Here is a 24,455-nt window from a genome sequence, read left to right as displayed (position 1 = left end):
AGGGGCTCCAGAGCACAAAAACGCGGCCCGGGGGAGTTTGGGTCAGGGAAGGTATTTCAAGCCCCTCCCCAACACACACTGCATAATTCTGCGAATAATGATGCCCCATCCTTGGCCCCGTGGGCCTTGGGTTCCTAACTGGTGTCTGAGAAGCCCTGGCGGGGATGGATCATTTCAGGTGTAATGAGCACTGGCTCACAAGGCAGCGAGACCCAATAAAACCCAGCCAGGCACCTGCATATCGGAGTTCAGAGACTGTAATGTTTATTGGCGCGGGAGGTTGCCAGATGTGCTGGATGCTCACCCCCCCTCCCCCCTTCCCCCCCTAACCTCACGGGTCCCGGAACCGAGGGGGGGGCGCAGGCTGGCGGCAAGTGAGCAGCAGTCCCGATTAGCATCTGAAAATTGGACTCTATCCAATTTGCATGTTTATTTCTTAGAATTGTAATTAAATTTGTGTAATAAATGTTTTTCATTTCATTTGCACACTTAAATTTTGGGTGACTGACATGCAGTTAAGTGAAGTGAATCTCTTCTTTAAAAAAAACAAATGTAGTTTATTAAATAAAGCAGCAAACAAATATTAAAGATGATTAGAACTAATCTCCTTTGAAGGTATTTCTGCTGACCTTCGTGCATGGAACACTCTGAGGTGTGAGGGCTCCGGAAGCCGAGCAGGCGGCCATGCTGGAAGCAGACGAACACGACAGACTGCCTGGAGCATTATGTCATTTTTTTCACCAGAACACATTTCAGAGGTGCTGCCTAAAATTTGGCATCCATCTTGCCTTTATTCAGAACCCCACTAACTCACACTGACTGGGGCACGATACATAGACCATTGTGATAATATAAGGATTGTAAAGACACCTTTGCGTGCCATCCATGGGGACTGCCTGCCCAGGTCATGGGTACAATAAAATTTTCATTTGCCTGGGGAAGAGGGAAGGGCAAGGCAAGCCCCGAGGCTGTTGGAGTGAAGCAGGGACCTGGAGAGCCCCACCAGCATCTGACACTAACAGGAGCCAACCACAGACTGGAAGCTGGGAGGCATGACTGTTACTGCTTTTAATCTCCTTACATTAAAGTTCTACGGCATTGAAAGGACCGTGGGGAAATGTGTGCATATAATCTGCCGTGTCAGAATATATGAGCCCAAGAGAAATAAATTAAGCATGAAGTTGAGAAATAACATGGGATAAGGCATGGGGGGAGGGTTGCACTGGCATCTTGAAGGTTTGGTGCTGAGGAAGAAGCCTTGGGGAGGTGGCCCGTGCCCTGAGGATGGGTGGGGGATGTAGCCAGCAAGTCAGAAGAAGTGACATCAAGCAACCCCACGGTCCTACTCCTTGGAGTCCCTCAGCTGTCCCTTGCCTGCTCTACAGCTCCTCAGGGTAGGCTGAGACACCCCTCACACCCCAGTTCTTGACTCTCTTCATCTCAGGCCTCATGTCCCTGAGAATGCAATTTCATTTGGATACCGGGATTCAAGGTCTCCCAGCTGCAAACAGGCCCAGACTTCCAAGGAGTGAGAGACTGAAGGTGCAGAGGGGCAAGAGCACAGGAGAACAAAACCCTGCATGGACAGGGAGAGGCTGGGGCACCAGCACCTGGACTTAGAAGCAGCAGGGACAGAGACTGTGTCCCCATGTGACCCAGAGTCCCAGGAAAAACACAGGCTGAGCTGCATGGTGCTGAGGCCACTTCTCCCCCAGACTCATGTCACCAGCCTCCTGTCCTCTGAAAGGGGCTTCTCCAGGGAAGGCCCAGCACCCAATGCTGCACAGTGCTCCCCCTTCCTGGAATGAGAAGTGGGAAGCCAAGTTCTTCTTCAGATCATCCTCTTCTCTCTGAGGCTTTGCTGTACCAGGGGGCCTGTGTGGGACTGAACCTAGAATCCTGGGTCCACAGCTCATCTGTCCACTGCACTGTCCCTGCCCTTTCCTGCCTTCCCTGCCCTTTCCCTGCCCCTGCCTGCCCTTCCTTGCCCCTCTCTGCCCCGTTTTTGCCTTCTCCCTACCCCTCCCTGCCCTTCCCCTGCTCCCAGGTGGGATGTTATCCCATAGCAGCTTCCATCCCATCCGCATTCTTAGCTGTTACAGTTCTCTCTCCTGACCACTGACCCCCACACCCGAGTTCCTCTCTGGGTCCATGACAGGTCCAACAGTGTGACTGACTGGTTCTTCAGTCACACCTTAGCTGCCCTCAGAATCTGTGTCCAGACACAGACCCCACTCGTGGATTTCCCAGGCTTTACCTCCCCCTGTCTGTTCCATGGACATCAGGAAGCTGTACCTTTAACTTCTGTTAGGTAAGACCCTTCTGTCTTCTCTGGCTTCTACCCTGGTCCCAGCCACCATCACCACAATCTGTGAGTCCCGACTCAGAGCCTCGTTTCAGCACCACTGATGTCATGGTACCCAACCTCCATCCAGAGGCCACAGTGCACATGTCCACAGAGGCTGGGTCTGGTATGTGTGTCAGCCTTGGCTCCCCACCATAAATCATCCAACTGTGGCCAAGGCCAGGCAGCTCAGAGCTGGAACTTCACTGCACTTTGGGCCCAGTGTCGCCACCAGAAATATAGTGGTCAGTAATATTCTGGGCTTAGGGGACCCCTGACCTTCTTTCAGGAGAAGATTGGGGTCCACAGTCACCTGGCCTGTGTGTCCATCTCTAGCATGTTTACCTCAGTACCTGGGGACTCCCTACCAGTGCTCAGGGTCCTTCCCAATGATTCTTATCCAACCAGGTTGGTGGAGTCATGAGAGACCGCAGGATGCTCCTGAGTCACCCTGCCACGCACAAGCAGAGCTCTAGAAACTGCAGGGCCTGGGATTGAATGGGGTCCACTGCATGCAAGGTGAGCACCTCCGTATGGACTCTCTTTGGCCCCTGTCTTTAGCATTTGGGGAACTTGGGACCACACCCAGCTATGCTCATGGTTTACTCTTAGGTTTGTGCTCAGGGGGCCCTATGTGGAGCCAGCTATTGAACCAACATGTAGGACAAGTACCTGATATAACCCAAGTGGCCTGTGGCAAAGGGGTTCAGGCACACCCTTCCCAATAGGCCTGAAACGCCTTCCTTTCCGCCACAAGCAGGTAGGCAATGTGGGGGCGGGAGGGAGAGTCCCACACAGACATCACAAGAGCAGGAAATTGTGCCTCTGCACACAGCTCGAAACTGACAGATTAATTGTTTCAAGGAGGACTAAGAAAGTGCCTTTTACAGTGACTGCACACACTGGGGACAGGAAGATTCCTGTGCTCTGCCCTTTGCCTGCCAATAGAGAAGCAACACCTAGATTCAACCTGCTTCCCACCAGCCATCAGCCACCATTTTCCAGATTCCCACACTGAACCCAGACACTCCACACTGACCCCAGATACTCCAAACTGGCCCCAGACACTCCAACTGAACCCAGACACTCCACACTGACCACAGAAACGCCACACAGACCCCAGACACTACACACTGGCCCCAGACACTACACACTGACCCCAGACACTCCAAACTGAACCCTAGACACTCCACACTGGCCCCAAACACACCATACAGACCCCCAGAAACGCTACACTGGACCCAGACACTTCACACTAGACCCAGACACTTCACACTGACCCCCAGACATTCCACACTATACCCAGACACTCCACACTGGCCCCAGACACTCCAAACTGGCCCCAGACACTCCACACTGGCCCCAGACACTCCACATTGACCCCAGACACTCCACACTGATACCCAGACACCCCATAGTGGCCCCAGACACCCCACACTACCCAAGACAATCCACACTGACCCCAGACACTCCAAACTGAAACAAGACACTTCACACTGAACCCCTGACACACCACACTGACCCCCAGGCATTCCACACTGGCCCCAGACATTCAACAATGACCCCGACACTCCACAGAGATGCGAGAAACTCCAAACTGACCCCAGACACTCCACACTGACCCCAGACACTCCACACTGACCTCAGACACTCCACACTGACTCCCAGAGACTCCACACTGGCCCCAGACACTCCACACTAACCCTGAGACACTCCACACTGACTCCCAGAGTCTCCACACTGACCCCAGACACTCCACACTGGCCCCAGACACTCCACACTGAACCCAAACACTCCACACTGACCCCAGACACTCCACACTGGCCCCAGACACTCCACACTGACCCCAGACACTCCACACTGACCCCAGACACTCAACCATTACTCCAGACACTCCATAATGAACCCCAGCCATTCCAAACTGGCCCCAGAGACTCCATACTGGCCGCAGAAACTCCACACTGACACCCAGACACTCCACACTGACACCCAGACACTCCACACTGACCCCAGACACCTCATAGTGGCCCCAGACACCCCACACTGACCCCAGACACTCCACACTGACCCCAGACATTCCATACTGACCCCAGACACTCCACACTGACCCCAGATATTCCACACTGTCCCCAGACACTCCATACTGACCCCTATACACCCCATAGTGACTCCAGACACTCCACACTGAGCCCAGACACTCAACCCTGACTCCAGACACTCCACACTGAACCCCAGACACTCCAAACTGGCCCCGGACACTCCACACTGGCTGCAGACACTACACACTGACCCCCAGACACTCCACACTGACCCCAGACACCTCATAGTGGCGCCAGATACCCCACACTGACTCCAGACACTCCACGCTGACCCCAGACACTCCACACTCGCCCCTGACACTCCACACTGACCCCCAGACACTCCACACTTGCCCCAGGAACTCCACACTGACCCCAGACACTTTTCACTGGTCCCAGACACTCCACACTAACCGCAGACACTCCACGTTGGCCCCAGGCCCTCCACATTGGCCCCAGAGTTCCACACTGACCCCTGACACTCCACACTGTCCCCAGACACTCCACACTAACCCAGGTACTCCACACTGACCCCAGACTCTCCCCACTGACCCCTGACCCTCCACACTGACCTCCAGACACTCCATACTGACCCCAGATGCTCCATACTTACCCCAGACCCTCCATACTGACCCCAGACACCTCACAGTGGCCCCCGCTCTCACTGTTTCTGTTCCTATGCTCCTGATCTCCTGTATACCAGGCCTTGTTTGAGTTCCAGCCCCTCATTTGCCCCTCAGCCTGTGTTCTTAGACCATTGTAGCCTGGCTTGGGGGCCAAGGTCTCACAGTGAAGGCTGACCAGCCTTGGGTCCCCATTCAGGGCTACACTGGGCACAACCCCTCTCCTGCATCTCTCTGAGCTCACAGGACCTGGGGTGATCTGGCACAGCAGTGGAGGGGGGTCCTAGTTTGCCAGGGATAGGGCCCAGAAACCAGGTTCTCAAAACAGCCCCCAGAGCATGTATAGACTTTGAGCTTACCCCATCCTATCCACCTGCATGACTCAGTTTCCCAACTCCCACACAACCAGACAAGGACACATGCCAGGACCCTGCAGGGATTGGGGGTGGGGTTATCTAAGTGGAATCTCAGAGACCTGCTGTGGGTCCCTGACCCGGCCCCACGTCCTTGGCTGAAACGAGATTGAGAATGGTCCACAGCAGCTGCTTTGCCACAGGATCTGGAGTACACACTCTGTTCCTTATGCCCAGACTTTACCCCCAGATACCTTTCCCCTACCCAGTAATGAGGGCACCCAAGGAGCCCCTTAATCCAGCAAGCATGCCCAGGAGCACAGCTGCTCTGTCACTGGCAGTCCAGCTCCAGTCTGGCCACTAGACCCCAGGAAGCTGAGGGTCAGCCTGAACCCCAACCCCACACATGGCCCAAGGTTGGAACCTTGTGGGGAAACAGAGCCAGTGCAGGGGAGGGTATGGAGGGCAGCAGGACGTTTGGGGGACAGAGGAGTCTCGTGGCACCCACCCTGAGTGTGCAGTTGGCACCAGTGTCTGCAGAGGAGAACATGTCCAAACACCCGACCGTGTCCACTTATTTGGTGGGTCCTGCTGCTGCACAGGCTGTACCCACAAAGCTGCAGGAATGCCGACATGTGCGGCTGACATGTGGCACATGTGGCGCGGTGCCATGCTAGGGAGTGGAGGGATCAGGAGGCCTTCTGCCTGCGCCCCCTGGTGGTAGTCATGCATGGAGGGTGCAGTCTCAGGGACAGACAGGCGCAGGACATCAGTGGTGGGAAGCTCCCCTGTGCTGAGCCTGAGCCATGAATGGGCTGGAGGGGCTGTGAGGATCAGGCCCAGAGCAGGACTCCCATCCCCCAAAAGGTCTTCCAGAGCTGGCTGGCCAGGTGCCCCCACTCCAGGGACTCATTCCTTAGGGGCCAGTGGCAGATATGTAGGCAGTGAATAGACAGAAAGAGACAAGAGTCATTTGTCCCTGAGAACCTGGGCCATAACTTCAGCATGGTCAACCCTGAAGCTTCGAAGCTCAGTACAAGTGACACCCAGGAATGGAGTTTTGTTTGATTGGTGGGGGGGGGGGGTTGTTTGTTTTTGTTTGGGGGCCAGAACTGGAACTGCTAAGGGTGTAATTCTGGATCTGCACTTAGGGGCCACTTCTGACAGTGTTCAAGGACTCTATATGGTATTGAGGGCTGGACCAGGGTTAGCCACATTCAGGCCAGTGCCTCAGCCCTGCGCTGTACCTCTGGCCTGAAACCAGTTTTCACCCCAGTGGTTACCCTGCCAAACGCCGACCTTCAGCAAAACCATGAGAAATGCAGAAGGCCCATTTCCCCAGAGACTGTCTACAAATGCCTCCTTCAGCCCAGCACATCAAATGCAAAACAGCTAGGGGCGACTCCTGCCCAGAGGAGCCAGGTAGAGGGGCTGGGCAGTGTCTGTGGGGGCATGTGGGAGGGCTGAGCAAAGCAGGGAGAGTGCACTGGGCAGAGACCAGAGCACAGATCTTCCTGTCTCCTTCCTCCTGGCCACTTGCCCCCTCTGTGGGGGATGTTTCAGGGCAGTGGGTGCAGAGCACAGGGGTGCTCAACATGTGTGGAGCTGCTGGACAAGCCCAGAGACCTGGCGGGGGGGTCTAAGTCAGCAGGAAACGGGGCAGAGGAATGAGTACTGGGGATGTCTCATGCCCAGCCTTCCCCAGGCTCCCGCCTTTCTCTCCCACCAGCTGTCTGTTGGGTGCCAGGAAGGTGATGATGCTGTATGGGGTGCTTCCTCCCGGCTCCCCACAGACAGTAACCATCCAACAAACCCACAGACCCCCGGCGGGACCTTGGGGGGCCTAACTGCTCCTGACTGTTGTGGGCTCCAAGACTCCCAGGTGCCTGAGGGCTGCACTCCAGAATCACCTCTGTCTTCCTCCCCAGAAGCCAACAGGTTCCTGAGTTGCTCCAGAATGAAAATAAGCACTTATTTCATGGCAGAGGAGCATTGTGTCCAGTCTGGGATATCCCTGATCAGGAAGGCCACCGGCCTTGCTATATGTCCCAGCTCTGTGCATACACAGGACTGTCTGGTGCCCCCACTATCTCCCCAGCCCCTCCACAGACACACAGACACAGAACTCATGGCCCTTATTAGTTTGGTCCCACATCTTGGTATTTGGGCATTCACAGAACACTGGCCCCATGTAACAACCATCTTTAAATAGTTTAATAGTTGCATTTTAGTTTAATTGATTCCTTTGTAACCCAATGGCACTTTTAAAATATGATGGAAGTTGTTCTGAGAATTGACCCAGAGTTTTTGGTGGCATCCCAGAGAAGCATGAGACTTTTCAGGGTTAAGCAACAGACAGAGTCAGGGACAGAGATCCTGGTGGAGAAGTGAGCACTGGTCCTCTCCATGTTCAAACCTTAGACAGTTCTGAACTTTACAAGGCTCTAGAGGTGAGTGACTTGTTGGGAAATCACCTTAGCCTCATGACTAAGGATGCTGCAAGAACATGATGGTAGCTGATTTCCCTCTCTAGGTACCGATGTGGCTGATGGCACTGCCTCCTCCTGCAATCCAAGGGGACATGCTGGACCGTGAATCATCCACTGTAATCACAGTGATCCTCTGTGCTTTGAAGAACAGATTCAAGGACGAAATATAAAGGTCGGGGGGGGAGGGCATACCCGATAGTGCTCAGGACTTACTCCTGGCAGGGCTCAAGGGACCATATGCAGTGCTGTGGATTGCTGGGTTGGAGTATGCAAGGGAGTGTGGGAGTGTCTGAGGGGTCATGGGGAATATCTGGGGGTCAGTATGGAAGTATCTGGGAGACAGTGTGGGAGTGTCTTCACTCCTAAACTGTCTCTCCAGTCCATAATGGAAGTTCTAAGCAGAAATACTACCTAACACTCGAACACCAAGAGGAGTCAGTGGTGCTGACTGACCTGAACCGTCCTTCATTCTCTTTGCAGTGGGCATGTCCCAAGAGCATAGAATGAGCAGCTCATGTGTTCTGTGGCTTGTGTGCACATTAGGCCTCAGGCTTCGAACTTCTCCTGGACCAGAGCCACTGTGCCTGGCAAACATTTTCCCTCCCACTGTTCTAGGATCCCAAAGCTACTAGAACTCCCAGGCGCTGGGCTTGAGAGGGTGGTGATGTCCTGTTGGGCCCACGCTGGTCAGGAGTAGTCTATGTGGGAAAGTGGGCCTGCTTTTCCACCCTGCTGCCCTCTACAACCACTGCCCCCCTGAGCCCACAGCCCTCTGCCCCCTGAACCTGCCACCCCCACAGCTGTGTCCATCACTTGGGAAACTTGCAGATGGAACACACGGGAGATCCCAGAGTGTGACAGAAAATCAGGTCAAGGCAGCCCTTGGGCATGGCAGGAGAGCCCCCTGTTCTTTGGGGTGGAACCAGTGGTCATTCTTCCCTTTCTCTGTTTCTCCCCATGATGTTTCATACTCAGACAAAGGTAACAAATGTGACATGAAGAAGACATGGCCAGGGCTGCCACCACACTGACTCGGGAAATGCTGAGGCAGGCAGAGACAGGCGTGGTCAGCACTGCCCATGGGGTGCTGTGCAAGACTCGCTCCACTGCCAGGAAGACTCCTGAGCCAGGACTCACACCAGCAGCATCTCAAAGAGAAACTGAACACCCTGCATGGCTCTGAATATCTACCCCACATAGTCTGTAAGTTTCCCTCTGGCCAGTTCTCCTTATGCTAGCTGATGGCAAGTGACATTTATGGGCTCCATCTAGACCCTGTCCTTAAATGCACATGTCAAAATGCAACACACTGGCCATAGAAGCTCACAGATCTGACCAAGACCATTCGCATTTTCATTGGGAATGACTTTCTTTCTTTCTTTATTTCATTGAATCACCATAAGAAACAGTTACAAAGCTTTCATGTTTGAGTTTCAGTAATACAATGATCAAACGTCCATCCCTCCACCAGTGCACATTTTCCACCACCAATGTCCCCAGTATCCCCCCCTATCCCAACCCTCACCCTGCCTCCATGGCAGACAATTTCCCCCATACTCTCTCTCTACTTTTGAGCATTATGGTTTGCAATACAGATACTGATAGTTTTTTATCTACTTTCAGCACACATCTCCCATCCCGAACTATCCCTCCAACCATCATTGACTTAGTGATCCCTTCTCTAAGGAATGACTTTATTTCAAATGAGAAACAGCATGAAATACTTTGAGAATCTATGGGAAGAACAAGTTGATTTAAATATTATTTTGCATATTTGAAACCAAAGGAATCACACTTAACTTGTGATGGAAACGTTGTCTCATACAGGTACTGTGACAGGATGTGGGACTGTCTACTTCTCTCTGACACTGAAATGGTGCAGATTCTCCTGCAGCACTTTGCAATGGTGCTGGTTCTGTGACCCTGGGATCTCTCAGCGAAACACACCGGCACACCTGCTGCTGTTTTTCCAGCATTACATGTCTTCCATGAAAGCCCACGGCACATGAGAAAGGTCAGCAGGACATATGAGGGAGGCCCCAGGTCCCTAAATGCGATTGGAAATGTGACAACAAATGCCTTTCTTTCAACCAGCATCTCACAGTCTTGGTAGGTTTCAGTACAGACATACTCAGAACAGAGAGACGGACCACTCCTGGGTGCTGGTGTCTGACTCTACTGGAAGGTATCAAGCTGGCTGGCAGAAGTTCAGTCTGGAGTTAGTTGAACCAGATCACAGAGCAGCTTGACTTCGGTCAACTTGAGAGCACCAGTTTGAATTCTTTTCAAGATGGAAAATCATACTTATTAAGTCCATTTGTGACCTCAGTTGCTCAGACAAGATGAGGAATTTTTTTAAGTCTAAGTTATTTGGGAAATAAGAACTAGTTAATTCAGAAAATTAAAAATCAATAGACAACAATGTGGAAGCTACTAGGTAAGACAGAATGACAATATCACTTTGAGTACTGACAGAGCCAGAGTGAAGGAGCAAGCAGGCTGGGCCACAGGACATTTTCATGGCCCACGAAGATAGGTCTTTCTAGCTCCTTCTTTCCATTCTAGGCTTATTTTTCAATTTTAGATCGTTTTAAAATGTTTACATTAGTTTAGAGTCTATTTTCTTTGGATTTCAGAATTGATGTGGAATTAAAATAACAGGACCCAAATGTTTCAATAATATTTTGTAGCACATTTGAAGGACATTTGTCCCAAACTTGAGGTCTTTGTCACATCTGGATCTGTGCACGCAGTGTCTGACATTGTGTAACAGTCATTGGTGAGCCTCTTTGTGGGTTGGAATCAGGGTGGATGTCCATGTCTCATTTGAGACATCAGAGGGAACATGCCAACCAGCCCCTGAGTGTAGAAAAGGAGGCAAAGCGATGTTTGGCCAGTGTGGAAAATGTATCTGTGGCAAAGAGAGTGTCCAGGCAGCCTCAGGCCAGTAACACAACAGTTCTGCTGTGTTTATGGATAGGACAGGGTGAATTTGAAATTCACAATCTGAGAGAGGCAAAGATACCCAGACAAATGGGAGGTGAGCATAGAGAATTGGCACAAGAATAGAAAGCCATGCTGTAGATTATATGTCCCATGCTCAGAAGCACTGGTCACAAATGGGAAAGAACATGAGAGAATAGCACAGAATGCCAGTGATGGCGATACACATGTGTTCACAAGAACAGGCAAACACAAAGAAGACAAGTGACAAGGACAGCAGGAAGCAACACCAGCTGTGGGCTTCAAGAGTGTGGGCACAACAGGATTCTGCTCACAGAGCATTTTAGTTTCACCACATGGTTCTAGCCATTAATAGAAAAATAACTACGAAAGCTCTGTAGAAACAAGACCATTAAGGAAGCTTCTTGACTTGAAAAATGAAATAGGAAGCAAGAAGGGAAAAGGGAGGGATGGAAGGAAGGGCATTTGAATAAAAGATTCACAAATTGAGTTTCCCATAAAAATCACATTATTCTGAGAAATAAACAGCGCAAGAATATTGCACAGCACAATTCTAGAAAAGTAGCAGGGACAGCATTTCTCTGGGTCCAAAAGGCTGTAAGAGCTTCTCATGAAGACCGATGGAAGCGAGTATGACACTGGTGACATTGTCTTATTCTGCAGTTATGGTGAAAACAGCTGAACTTTGTCGGCTTCAGTTCCTCAGAATTGCTGGTCTTATGTGCAAACATGAGCGCCGTTTCAGGGAAAAGATACAGAAAGAGAAATAAAGGCAACTCCATAAAATGCAGCAGGAATGACTATTACAGTCACCTGGAATTCAAGCTAGTGCTGAAAACTCCCCCCAGTAACACCTAATTGACTACTGACATTTTCAAAAGGCTGTTGAAAAAATGCATTTTCTCTGAGTTGTGCTTCAAACATTTATTCAAATATTGACTACTAAGAAGCCAAATCTAAGTGCAAACGCGCCCTGTGCCCCTCAGGCAGCAAATGTGACATCTTTAGGGTGTGGAAATGGTCTCAGTATTGATCCCCAAAGAGACCCAGATGACTTGCCCAGCCTTCCTGGCCCTCCACAACCCCCACCACCATACCAGCTTCTGACCCTGATGGCCCCTTCCCTGATCGTGGCCCTGCAAAGCAAAAACCAATCTGGACACTACAAAATAGGGTATTTTGATTCTTTGAGGTTTCCCCTATTCTTTAAGATAAAAAGGATGAACACCCACAGCACAACTTTCTGGATGTGACCACAGCTCAACTCCCCGGCATCTGTGACAGGCCCCAGGCAGCCCAGGGTCTCTTTTCCCCTCTGAGCTCATGTGTCACCTCCAAGCCACACTATGGGGTGCCAATCCAGTGAGTATCCCTGGAGGATCAGGTGCCTGGGGAGGGGCTGGCAGCGAGGGGGCAGGGGAAAGAAGACAAGCAGACCCGGGCCGTCTCCCCACAGGTCCCCCACAAGTATGTTCCTCCACGCCAAACTTCAGAAGTGGTTTGTGGCATGTTTGAATTCATCTCAGGGGCGCTGGGTGAGATGACAAAGACCTATTCAGGAAGGTGTTAAGGACTTGTTCACAGAGTTTTGAATATTTGAAAGGCAGATTCAAATATCCAGTAGGAATCAGAATAACAAAGGAAAGTGGGGAGGGCCGCAAGCAATGACAGGGCGACTTCAGACAGACTCTGTCCGCTGTCAGACTGCCACCCATATAAGCGCTCAAACACCTCCATTTCACTCCCCAGTCCACCACCCGGGATCCTGTGTGCTAGGGCTGCATGAGGGTTGGCGTTCTCTTGTGGACAGCCTGGACCCATGCTCCCATTCCTCCAGGTGGCCCCCAGTGTGCAATCAGGGGAGCAGGGGCGATCTGCTCTGTCCAGCAGAAGCTGACCATGTACCACAGCATGCAAAGCCCACCACAGCAGCTTCAGTGAGTCCACTGGCCTCCCTCCTCTGCCTTCGGGGCTCTGGGCAAGCAGCTGAATGGATCCCTGAGGGGGCTCTGTACCAAGGCCTGACTGAACCCAGAGACCAAGGAGATGCTTCATGGTGTCTCCACTGGCCCAGCATCCCCCCTACTGTGAACCCTGGGGAGACCATCTTCCCAAAAGGAGCAACCCCACCCTTGAAGGAAGAGGTCCTCGTGGCCCATGAGGCTGCTCTTGGCCTGGTCACAAGACAGCACGCCAAGGCCTAAACCCACCTCCCCACCCAGAGTTGCTGGTCACTGTCCAAGGGACAAGGGAGCAGCTGTAGCAAGGCACCTGACTGTGAGGGTGAGAGGCAGTCCTGCTTGGGACCACCCACACATGGATCCTTCCTTTCTCAGTCACTCTCTCTGTGCCAGGGACATACCACAGGCCAGTGGGGCTCCCAGTCCCAGACCCAGACACCCAGGGGTGGGGCACAGCTGCAGCTGGATCTGAAGTCTCGGTTTCTTGCAGAACACAGGCAATCCCAAGAGAACAGAACATGGGTTGCGGTCTCCAGTATGGATCCTGTGGCCCCTCTTGGTTGCAGCTAGAGATGGAGGAGCTGGCCTTTAAGCTCCATTCAGGGACCATCCCAGGCAAGTGCAGAGACAACAGCCTGGAGAGGTCTGGGACTTGTCCGGAGAGATCTCATGTTTCAAGTGACAATTCTGTCATGTCATGTACAAGATGTGCAGATGGCAGCTGAGAGCAACCACCCAGCTGTTTCCAGTCAATATGTAAGGAAAAGGAACTCAGAAATTTGATCAATGTTTTCTATTTAAGCATCAAAAGGATCCAAGGCACCTTCACCTCAGAATATTACATGAACATGAACATACATGCTGTGCCCATGTGGTATGAACACATGCATGTACACATGTAGCATGTGAACACATGTGTGTATGTGCACATTATCTAGGGGTATTCATATGCATGTACTGCAGTGATGGGTGTATGTGGCATATTTGTGCACATACATGGGTGTGGTGTGAGTAGGTATGCATATACACATAGATATGTACTTCATCTTTGGGGACATGGCAGCTGGGATTGAGGTAGGGCCTGGAGACTCTTCTGTGGTGGGATCTGATGTGCATACAGGCACCCTAAACCTGCAGCCCACACGTCAGCATCCAGTGCAAGAGTGAACTCAAGAGGCGGCCGTCTGTCCTCCAGTGGCTGGGGGAGGGGCCGAACTGGTCTACAGTCCTCCGGGGACTCTGTCTCCACCCGGGAGTTGACTGACCCCAGGCCCTGCCCCAGCTCGCTTGCTCCAAAGCAGAGAAGACTGCAAATAGTTTCCCGCCAAATCTACAACTTGCACCCCCACCCTTCCCCATTCCCATCCGGTCTCTGAAAATCCTTGCAGGGCTGCCCTGGGTCATATTCTAACTTTATGTCCTAGCTCCTTTATTAAGAGCCCTGGGATAAGTTCCTGAACGCATCACTGAAGAAAAGGGTTTTTCCCGTTAATGCAGCCAGCCCAGACCCGGACCCCAGCATTGAGGTCCTGCTTGTACACACAGACACACAGCTGCCTTTTTTAAAAAGCTAAAAAATTCATAGAAGTTCACTGTCTTTTAGGATTTCTCTTAAGGCCTTTCAAGAGCGCTAAGCATAGGTCACCATGTCCGTGCCTGGTTCTGTTAGGACGGTGGGTGATAACAAGTTTAGCTGATAAGATCCATATGAGAACAAGGGAGGCTGCTTTTTAATGCTTGGAAAATAGCAGGGTTTTTAAAAATCCAGTTTAACAAGAAGGTAGAAAGAGAAAAAAGAAAATAGTTTTCATATATACAAAACATACTCTATTTAATAAAGAATATGCATAAAATGATATATTAGGTAAGAAGCAAAACCAAAAAGGAAACAGCATTGAATGTTCCTGATTCATCAGAGTTCCTAGGTATAAAAACAGCAAACAAAAAGACCTGGTCCTTTAAAAATATCAGCACATTCGAGAACTTGGACAGACAGCAGAGGGGGCAGAGTCTAGTGCCCCGTCCTGAGGAATTGTCACGTTGGTAAGAATGAAGGCCTGGCGCGGCCACCCGCCGGGACATTTGGAAGGCACGTGGATGGGGCCGCCCGAGCTGGGGAGCACAGGCATCACGGGGAGCTGAGGAGAGGAGCAGAGTCGAGACACAGCGCTGGCCATGGATGCCTGGACACAGGGCAAAACTGCCCCTCACAAGAACCACTTCAGTCCAACAGCTCATCCACAGTGCGGTAGGTTTTTGTTTCAGTTTGCAGGAAAAAATTTTTTTCAGTTTGCAGGAAAAAATGTCTGCCCCACAATGAAAATTTTTTGAAATCGCTTGAAGAAATTTCAAGTGTATCCGTTCCCTCTCCACTGCCGGCGTGGACAGACTTCAGCCTCCCATCGCAGGGCCTCAGAAAGGCTCTGGCAGCCGCGGGATCTCTGTGGATCAGGCAGAAGCAGGTCGAGGGAAGAGCATGGGAGGGCTGCTGTGCCAGTGGGGTACCGGGCAGACAGAGAGTCACAGAGCTGCACCCCATGATGGAGATGCAAAAGGGGCCTGGGCCTTGCTCCCGATGGACACAGCGGGCCCCAGGGTCCAGCACACAGGGAATGAGCGGAGCACGTGCCGCCCTAGCCCGATGGCTCATGTCCCTGCCTGCTCCAAGGCTTGAAGACTGGACCAGCCCCTCTGCCAAGGGGAGGCTGGCTTCACACAGTAAGGGGGACCCCACAACACCTGGCCCCCACACCTCTCCACAGAACCTCCGGCTGGGTGGGGGCCCCGGGAGAGGAGGACTCCCCGAGGCCAGCCCTTGGTGGGCACCATCTCCATGCAGACAGTGGACTCCACGCGTATCCCCCGTCACGACTCCAGCAGGGCGTGCCACCGCCGCACCTGCTGGCCCTGGGACTCCTTCATGTCGGTCCAGTGCGCCAGCTCCTGCTCGCCTGAGCTGTTCAGGCCCAGCGAGAGCCAGCCGATCATCTCCTTCCGCTTCAGGCTGCGCTTGGTGTACACAGACAGGATGAGCGTCACATCCGACAGCTGGAACAGGGCCACTTGGAAGACAAAGGTCTCCTTGAATATGGGGTCCGGCTGCCCACGGCGGACAGAGGTCTTGCACTTGGACATCTCTTGGCCCATGGAATTCAGCAGAGTCAGTTTAACATAGGTATCTAGGGAAGAAAAACAACAGCACACCGCAGACATCACTACAAAGACAGAGGACTTGGCAGCCTGGCTGTCCCACCTGATAAGGACCTGGTGGACCTGGGGTTGGGGTGGGGGTGGGGTGAATGTAAATTCAAAGAATTCCATTTCCACAGAGGGGCTTATCAACTGAAGCAGACCAGAGAATACTAACTAGGTTTAAAGAAATCTCCGGACCAGCAGAGGCTCAGTAACAGCTGCACTTCCCTTCTTGGGAGGGATTTCCAGGTGGATCTCAAAATCCGCCCCTCCCCCCACCATGCCCGCCCCTTGCCCACCCTGCCCCCGCCCCATTCCGCTGTACTGAGCAGGACGCCATAGCGTTAATAGACACTTAGCAAGCTCAATTAGCCACGACACTGTTAAGCATTCCACTGGGTTTTCAGAGAGTAAGAATCAACAAACAAATAGAAATGAAGGCAGATGGTCAGGAGAAAGAGGAAGACGAGAATGCAAAAGATGACATCAAAACAGCTTAGGATGAAATGTCCAAAAAATCTCTGCATGGATGTGGTTTTTAAATATATATGTTTTGCTATTTTTTTTTGAAAAAACATTTAAAGGCCAAAATGCAGCCAAATACATTCAGGGCTCATGCCCAGCAAATCCAGTAACCTTTTCCCGGTCTCATGCAGAGTACATTTAATGTGCTTTTTGTAAAGTTGAAAGACAGACTATAGGATTCAGATTTTTTTTAATTGTTTAGTTTTGTTTTTGCTTGTTGTTTGTTTCAAAATAATTTGATGTCAATTTTTAGACGTGGCATTTTTTTTCATAAATTTATAAAAGAATTGCTAATTTATAAAAAGAAATTCTCGGTGTGCAGGGCAGAAACGCCAGAGGAGGTGGGGTACATGCCCTGTCCTGAGACAGTGATGCTGAGCCTTCGGGACTTGCATGCAAATGGGCTGCAGCATACCACACCACAGCTGTGCTATGTGTCCAAATCCCAGTTCGTCTCTATGAAAATGGCCAGATTTCTTTTGAAACAGCTGTTTCTGTTGTTATGAATCAAAATACAGTGAATGGACAGAATAGGCCTTGAATTGATAAGGTTTTGCATCTTTGATAAAGGCTCTGAGTACCATCATCCATAGTCAGAGATACATTCTAAGTTAGTTTTATTTCAAGAACCACAGATAATACATGTGCATTTTTCCGGAAACCAACATGGTGGACAGCTTCACTGCTGGCAAGTTTTAGGGTATTTTGTTTTTGCATGAAAAGACAACATCCAATTAGCCTCTACAGGAACTCACCTCGGATTATATAAACCTGTCCACCTATCAAGTGTTTTAGACAACAGAACAGTCCATCTGACAACAGGGGGTGGAGAGCAGTAAAAGAAATAATGACCAGATGTCAATTGTTGGGCGAAAGAGGGTCAAAGGTTAGAGTTCACGAGGAAACACTGTTTACTGGCATGGGAAAACACACAATTTGAGCATTTTAATTCAGGTAGAGGGCTGAGCGAAAGGGCTGCTGGGTAAGTTTCATGGGATGAGAATTTTAAGGCCATTGTGTAATCTTAACTGTAAGTTATGCTCTTTTAAAGGGGCCATCTTCAAAAGGATACCATCTCAGTCTAAAGCACACTGAACATAGAAACATGCAGATTACCCATCTCTAAAAGACTGAATTTCAGTTATTATAGGATCATGGTGCCCATCACACTAAAACCCTAAGCTTAACCATGCAACACTTAATATTTCATGTAGCCTCCCCCCACCCCCACCCTTAGTCTGCCTGAGCAGACTAAGGTGGTACCACCCAAGTTTTTGCTCTGGAATGTCATCATTATTTCCTTGGATTATTTGGTGCTTCACAGTTCAGTGCTGCCACACTAAGGCATATGGGGAGGCTCACACTCATGCCAAACAGCACTCAAGGCAATCTGCCACCCTCTCCCTCCATGTCACAGTCTAAGTGGGGATTCCTTGAGGTAAACCCAGTTACACAGGCTCTCCTCCCCTCCCTCTGACATTTCCTGACAGAAAAGCAGGGACCTGGAAGATCTGTCCCCTTTCTGCCCCTTCACAGCACGGGGACAGACATGGCTTTTGATTTACATGATAAGGAAATGCTGGCAGTGAGACAAAGGCAGAGATGGTCCCCTCTGCCCAATGTCTGACACTGAATGCAGGAGCAAGGGCCCTCAGGAGCCTTGTCTCCCCTCACGGCTGCCCCTGAGACCCTCAGGAGTGTCTGTCTCCCTCACAGCTGCTCTTAAGGCTGTGGGGAGTGTCCATCCCCTTCACAGCTGCCTTTGGGACCCTCAGGAGTATCTGTCTACGTCACAGCTGCCCCTGGGACCCTCAGAATTCTTGTCTTCCCTCATAGCTGCCACTGAGCTCCTCAGGAGTGTTCATCTCATCCCCCCTCACAGCTGCCTCTGGGGCCCTTGGGAGCATCTGTCTCCCTCAAAGTTGTCTCTGGGGCCCTCGGGAGCATCTGTCTCCCTCATGGCTGCCTCTGAGGTCCTTGGAAGCATCTGCCTCCCTCACGGTTGTCTCTGGGGCCCTTGGGAGCATCTGCCTCCCTCACGGTTGTCTCTGGGGCCCTTGGGAGTATCTGTCTCCCTCACGGTTATCTCTGGGGCCATTGGGAACATGGTCTCCCTCACGGTTGTCTCTGGGGCCCTTGGGAGCATCTGTCTCCCTCACAGTTGTTTCTGGGCCCTTGGGAGCATCTGTCTCCCTCACAGCTGCCTCTGGGACCCTTGGGAGCATCTGTCTCCCTCACACAGCTGCCTCTGGGACCCTTGGGAGCATCTGTCTCCCTCACAGCTGCCTCTGGGACCCTTGTCTCAACTGTGAGGGAGAGCATGTCTCCCTCACAGTTGTCTCTGGGGCCCTTGGGAGCATCTGTCTCCCTCACAGCTGCCTCTGGGACCCTTGGGAGCATGTCTCCCTCACAGTTGTCTCTGGGGCACCTAGGAGCATCTGTATCCCTCACAGCTGTCCCTGGGGTCCTTGCTAGTGGAAGGCAGAAGCATATGATGCAACTGTCCTGCTGTTGTCCCCACAACATGGCAGGTGCTAGAAGAAGCTAGGGTTCTGCCCAAAACCCTCCATTTCTGGAGTGAAGCCTCTGGCAACATTGACTTGATGTTTCTAAAGGCGGGGAATGCAGAGAAACCCTGAGTCTCTTCGAGTGGTTCAAGAGAAAGAAGGAAGAGCAGGCCTAGGTACCAGCCTGGCACTTGCATGAAGCAGCCTCCTGCCTGGGCTTCAGTCCCTGCCCAACCAGTGAGCTTGCCCTGCTTCCATCTACTTGCTCAACTGTCCCTGTCCCATGGCTGTTCCAGAACGAGAAAAGTGCCACAGCTTCTGTCCTGACCACAAAGATCTGAATTCCGAGTGCTTCTCCTCACCTGGCGGGCTGGGGGAGAGACACTGGATGCCCTGGGGACTGTGCTCAAACTGTGCTAACACTGGACTCCAGCCCCACGCACAAGCCCCGCATGCAGGAAGCCCCAGTGGCAGAAACGCCTAACTCACTGGGTGGCCTGTTGGCTGCCAGGTTCTTGAAGTGGCTGCCCTTGATGACCTCCGCCGAGAGCCTCCCCGTCGTGGCGTTGTACAGCAGGCCCAGGAGGACCTCGGGGACGGAGCCACGCTCCAGGGACTGGCAGGAGGAGACACTCCGGCTGTAGGACCGTTCCGACACACTCACCTGTGATGCGCAGCCCTGCAAGCAGGAGAGAGCGTCAGCGCCCGCCACAGAGCCATGGTCACCAGAGCCCGCCACATTGCCATGGTTATTGGATAGAGAAGCACCAGAGCCTGGCCACAGTGCACCGTCACCGGGTGGAGAAGCATCAGAAGATGGCCATGGTGCATGATCACCAGATAGAGGAGTGTCGGAGCCCAGCCAGGGCACATGAACACAGAGCCTGTCCTGGTGCCACCATCACCAGGCAGATGTCAGAGCCTGGTCACAGTGCCACGATCACCAGATGCAGGAGTGTCAGGGCCAGCCACGGTTCCACAGTCATTGGGCAGAGGTGTATCAGAGCACAGCCACAGTGCCATGGTCACCAGAACCCAGCCACGATACCATAGGCACCAGGCAGAGGAGTGTGGTGTGGACAAGGCTCCAGGCCATAGAACCCAGCCCTGGCTACCGGTGGTGGGACTGGTATTGAAATATTGAAAACCTAAAATGAGTGTGTAATGAACAACTTTGTAAATTATAGTGTTTAAATAAAGTTTCAATTTTTTTTTTAAAAAGTTAGAGGGGAAGACCAGAAATTGCCCAGAAAGTGATACACAGTGAAAGTCAGAAGGCACTCAGGTAGAGACCAGGCCTGTCAATGAGGGGTCAGAGTCTGGGGGCAGGAGTCCATCCATCTCCCCCACTTCTCATCTAGAAACTGAGGCCGTCTCCTCCCTCACCAGCAGCTACCCAACTGTTGATGCAGTGGCCACTCCACCCCATTCATGGGCTGCTGGCATCTTGGACCGACATCTCTCTCATGCCCTCTCTGTCCCACAAAGGTGCATCCAGGATGCAGGCCACGCAACCACCACAGAACGGTCATGTGAAATGCCCCATCTTCATTGGGCATACTTCTCTTTCTAGCATGAAACTCTCCCTCAGGTAAACAGATCTGCTTGGGCTTCCCACACCAAAAGCCTGTGCCTCTGGTTGGTGGTGCTGACAGGCTCGGGAACCAGGTGCCATGACTTTCCTGGCAGCTCTAAGCAGTGGCCATGTGTGGCTGGGGCCACAGTTTACGGGCCCTGGATGGTCACCTTCCTTATCCAGTCTGCTGGGAAATGCTGACCACCTTGAAACTGGAGTTTAAATTGTCCTGTTTCTGCACTCATTTGTGGAGTACAGAATAACATCACATGCAGCTGACACCCAAGGACAGTAGATACAAGGGCCAAGAGGATTGCCCCATAGCTGGAAGCCTACTTCATGAGCAGAGGGGAGAAGGCAGATGGAATAGATAAGAGATCACTAGGAAAATGATGGTTGGAGGAATGAATGGGAGATGTGTGCCGAGAGTAGATAATAGAGAGTAGATAATTGACCAAACACTATGACAGTGTCTGTGTCTGTGTTGCAAGTGACAGTGTTGCAGTGACAGTGTCTGCGTTGCAAGCCATAATGCCCCAAAGTAGAGAGAAACTATGGGGAATATTGTCTGCCGTGGAGGCAGGGGGAGGGTGGGAAAGGGGGTATATACCAGGGATATCGGTGGTGGGGAATGTGCACTGGTGGAGGGTTGGGTGTTTGATCATTGTGTGATTGTAACCCAAACATGAAAGCTAGTAACTATCTCACGGTGATTCAATAAAATTTTAATAAATAAATAAATCATCCTGTTCAACAAAACAGTACACAATTTACAGTGTCTGCTGTCCTCATCACTATTAGGAAATCAGTTCTGTGAGAGAATCTGGGCCTTGCAGACCAGGAGGGCTGGTTGGATTTTGTGTGTGATGGAGGGTGTGGCTGCCTGACCCCAGCTGGCAGAATGTCTCCTGTGTCCCAGACATTCAGCAGGTAGCTGCAGACAGTGTTCTATGCATTAAAACTCTGAGCTTGTGGCTCTTCCTTTCTGGGCACAGCATGGCGACCACCATTTTATGAGCACAAAAAGGAGGTACGAGCCTGCAGCCACGGGATGCGTGGGAGATCCCGGGATGGGGATGGTACTAGCCCCGCTCTCCACCGAGATTTAAGCGCAGTGGCCACACGTGTGCGGCCTTTCCACTACTGCACCAGCATGATCCCAAAGGCCAGCTAAACTACTTTGGGCACCAGCAGCTTGCAGAAATGTCTCTAGACTATGAACTGAGCCACTGCCCCAAGATACACCAGGAGGGGAAGGGTTTTTCTCTCTCAGCTTTTCCATTTTATGAGCACCACAAAAGGGAAGTAAAATCTTGCAGTGATGCAATTTCTGGCAGAAATTTCCCTGGACTTAGTTACTAAAATACAGAAATCCAAAACCTCATATCTCTTAATTGTCAGCAATGGAAAACATTATCAAATGGTTCCTTTTCAACAGGTCTGACTTGGGGGGGGGGGGGAACTCCAAACAATAATAGTGAGTTTTTTGTTAAAATACTGAAGGTAATATAAGTAAAGTGAAATCTATCAGCTACACAGGTGGGGGTGGGAGGGGAGGTGTACTGGGGCTCCTGGTGGTGGAAAATGTGCACTGGTGATGGGATGGGTGTTGAGCATTGTATAACGGAGACTTAAGAGTGAAAGCTCTGTAACTTTCCACATGGTGATTCAATAAAAAATATACTTTAAAGAAAAAAAACTGCTGTAAACCATGTTACCAAAAAAAAGATTTTAGAGGAAAAAAATTTAGAAGAAAAAAATTTTAAAATAATAAATAAAACTCTGAGCTTGGCTAGAGCGATAGTGCAGCAGATAGGGTGCTTGCTTTGCATGAAGCTGACCCAGGATCCATCCTCAGCACCCTGTATGGTCCCCCAAGCACCACCAGGAGTAAGTCCTGTGCACAGAGCCAGGAGTAACCACTAAGCATTGCCGGGCATGGCCCCAAAGCCCACAACAAAGATAATAAATTTTTTAAAATAAATATCTGTACTGCCTCCATTGACTCAGTTCCTCCTGTGGCACACAGGAGTGCTGGGTGGGTTATGGCACATGCAAGGGACATAGGTGGCAGCACTTGATACCAGCATCAACAGGCCAGTATGGTACACAGAGTAACCAGGACACTGACTCCACACACCTGCCACAAGGGAGTCAGGTCTCTGGACAGTCCTCTCTCAGGCCTGCCCTCACTTCTAGTCAATAGGGACTCCATCGGCTGATGATGCCCACCTATCTTGGGGGCGGGGACACTCCAAACCAGCCTGGCTGTCTTTTTGAGTGGAAACTTAGGGGAAGATGCCAGAAGTAAAATCTAGCAGGACAACGCGTTAGAAGTAGAACATCCTGAGCCCCACCAGGTGTGACTACCACCAAGCCTCAATGGAAGCTCTGCCACAGCATCCAAGCATCTGAACGATTCTCTCCTGGGGCATTCTAGCCTCTGAGCCACGTTCTGCCACAGCATCCTGGCCTCTGAGCAGAAAATTTCCTGCTGCATCCCAGAGTCTGAGCAATGCTCAGCCACAGCATCCTAATGTCTGAGTGGACACTCTGCCACATTATCCCAGCATCTGAATGGACACTCTGTCAGAGCATCCTAGCATCTGAGTAACTCTCTGCTGCAGTATCCCAGTGTCTAAGAAGACACTTCCCCATGGCATCCCGGAGTCTGAGTGGATGCTCTGCCATGACATCCCAGTATCTAAGTGGCAACAACAGTGCGCGCCTGCAGGCTGGCTCAGAATGGGGGTCCCTGTGTAAATGCAAGGCTTTGGTACACAGATATGGGGGTACAAAGTTATCTTTGCATAGTGATGATTTTTTTTGCTTTTTGGGTCATACCCAGCCATGCACAGAGGTTACTCCTGGCTTTGAACTCAGGAATTACTTCTGGCAGTGCTCGGGGGACCATATGGGATGCTGGGAATCGAACCCGGGTCGGCTGCGTGCAAGACAAATGCCCTACCCACTGTGCTATCACTCCAGCCCCTTTGCAGAGTGATTTACTCAGAAAGAGTAGGACACCTTAGTCTTCCTTTATGAGAAAGGTATAAACCAGGAGAGATAATGAACATGGTTTATATCACACAGGTCTCAAATAAAAACTTCAAAAATGGATATTTTCTCTTATATTTCATAATAAATTTCACTCTCACATCATCAGTAAGATTATATAAAATGGTGCAAGTTAATTTTTAAACTTTCTATCTTGGATGCTAACAGGGACAAATTAGATTGTAAAGTGATGGATGATGATGGTGAGGAGGGATGGTGATGATGAAGATGGTGATGGTGAAGACGACTTAGATATCAGTAATGATGATATAACAGTGATGCTGGTGATGGTTCTGATGATCATGTCAGTAAAGCAAAATTTACAAAATTTACTAAAATTTACTAAATCCCAGAGCTGTGTATCCACACAAATAAATTCTTAAGCATTCTCCCAGCATATGACTGTAGCACTGTCCTCCCGCCATTGTTCATCAATTTGCTCGAGCGGGCACCAGTAACGTCTCCATTGTGAGACTTGTTGTTACTGTTTTTGGCATATCGAATACACCCCAGGTAGCTTGCCAGGCTCTTCCGTGTGGGCGGGATATTCTTGGTAGCTTGCCGGGCTCTCCGAGAGGGAGCTCTCACCATAGTATTAAGATAATGATGAGCTTTCCGCTGCTGCTGCTGCACAAGCACGATCCCGGAGGCCGACTGAACTACTTTGGACACGAGCAGCTCCCAGAAATGCCTCCAGACTGTGAACTGAGCCACCGCCCCATGCGGCGCCAGCGAGGCAGGGTTTCTCTCTCTCAACCCTTCCTTCCTGGGCACAGCATGGTGATC

General features: G+C 51.1%; 1 protein-coding gene across 5 annotated transcripts in view; it reads right to left on the bottom strand.

Annotated features, from left to right (window-relative positions):
* Positions 1 to 9,245: 9,245 nt before the first annotated feature.
* The window catches only part of SYT14 (synaptotagmin 14), a 60,558-nt gene continuing 45,348 nt past the window's right edge, over positions 9,246 to 24,455 (bottom strand). The window contains exons 7-10 of one of the 5 annotated variants that reach the window (XM_055125979.1): positions 19,526 to 19,715; positions 17,285 to 17,341; positions 15,711 to 15,991; positions 9,253 to 11,567 (exon numbers count right to left, since the gene is read on the bottom strand). In XM_055125979.1, the coding sequence (XP_054981954.1) occupies positions 11,460 to 11,567; positions 15,711 to 15,991; positions 17,285 to 17,341; positions 19,526 to 19,715 (636 nt within the window). In that variant the 3' untranslated portion in view covers positions 9,253 to 11,459. Of the gene's footprint in view, positions 15,992 to 17,284; positions 17,342 to 19,525; positions 19,716 to 24,455 lie in introns of all 5 variants that reach the window. The other 4 variants (XM_055125975.1, XM_055125980.1, XM_055125976.1 and 1 more) reach the window with 4 other exon arrangements.

This window comes from Sorex araneus, chromosome 2 (genome assembly GCF_027595985.1).
Source record: "Sorex araneus isolate mSorAra2 chromosome 2, mSorAra2.pri, whole genome shotgun sequence".
NCBI classification, from domain to species: Eukaryota; Metazoa; Chordata; class Mammalia; order Eulipotyphla; family Soricidae; genus Sorex; species Sorex araneus.
Note: the sequence above shows the minus strand (reverse complement) of the source record. Positions and strands in the feature narration are given on the sequence as shown.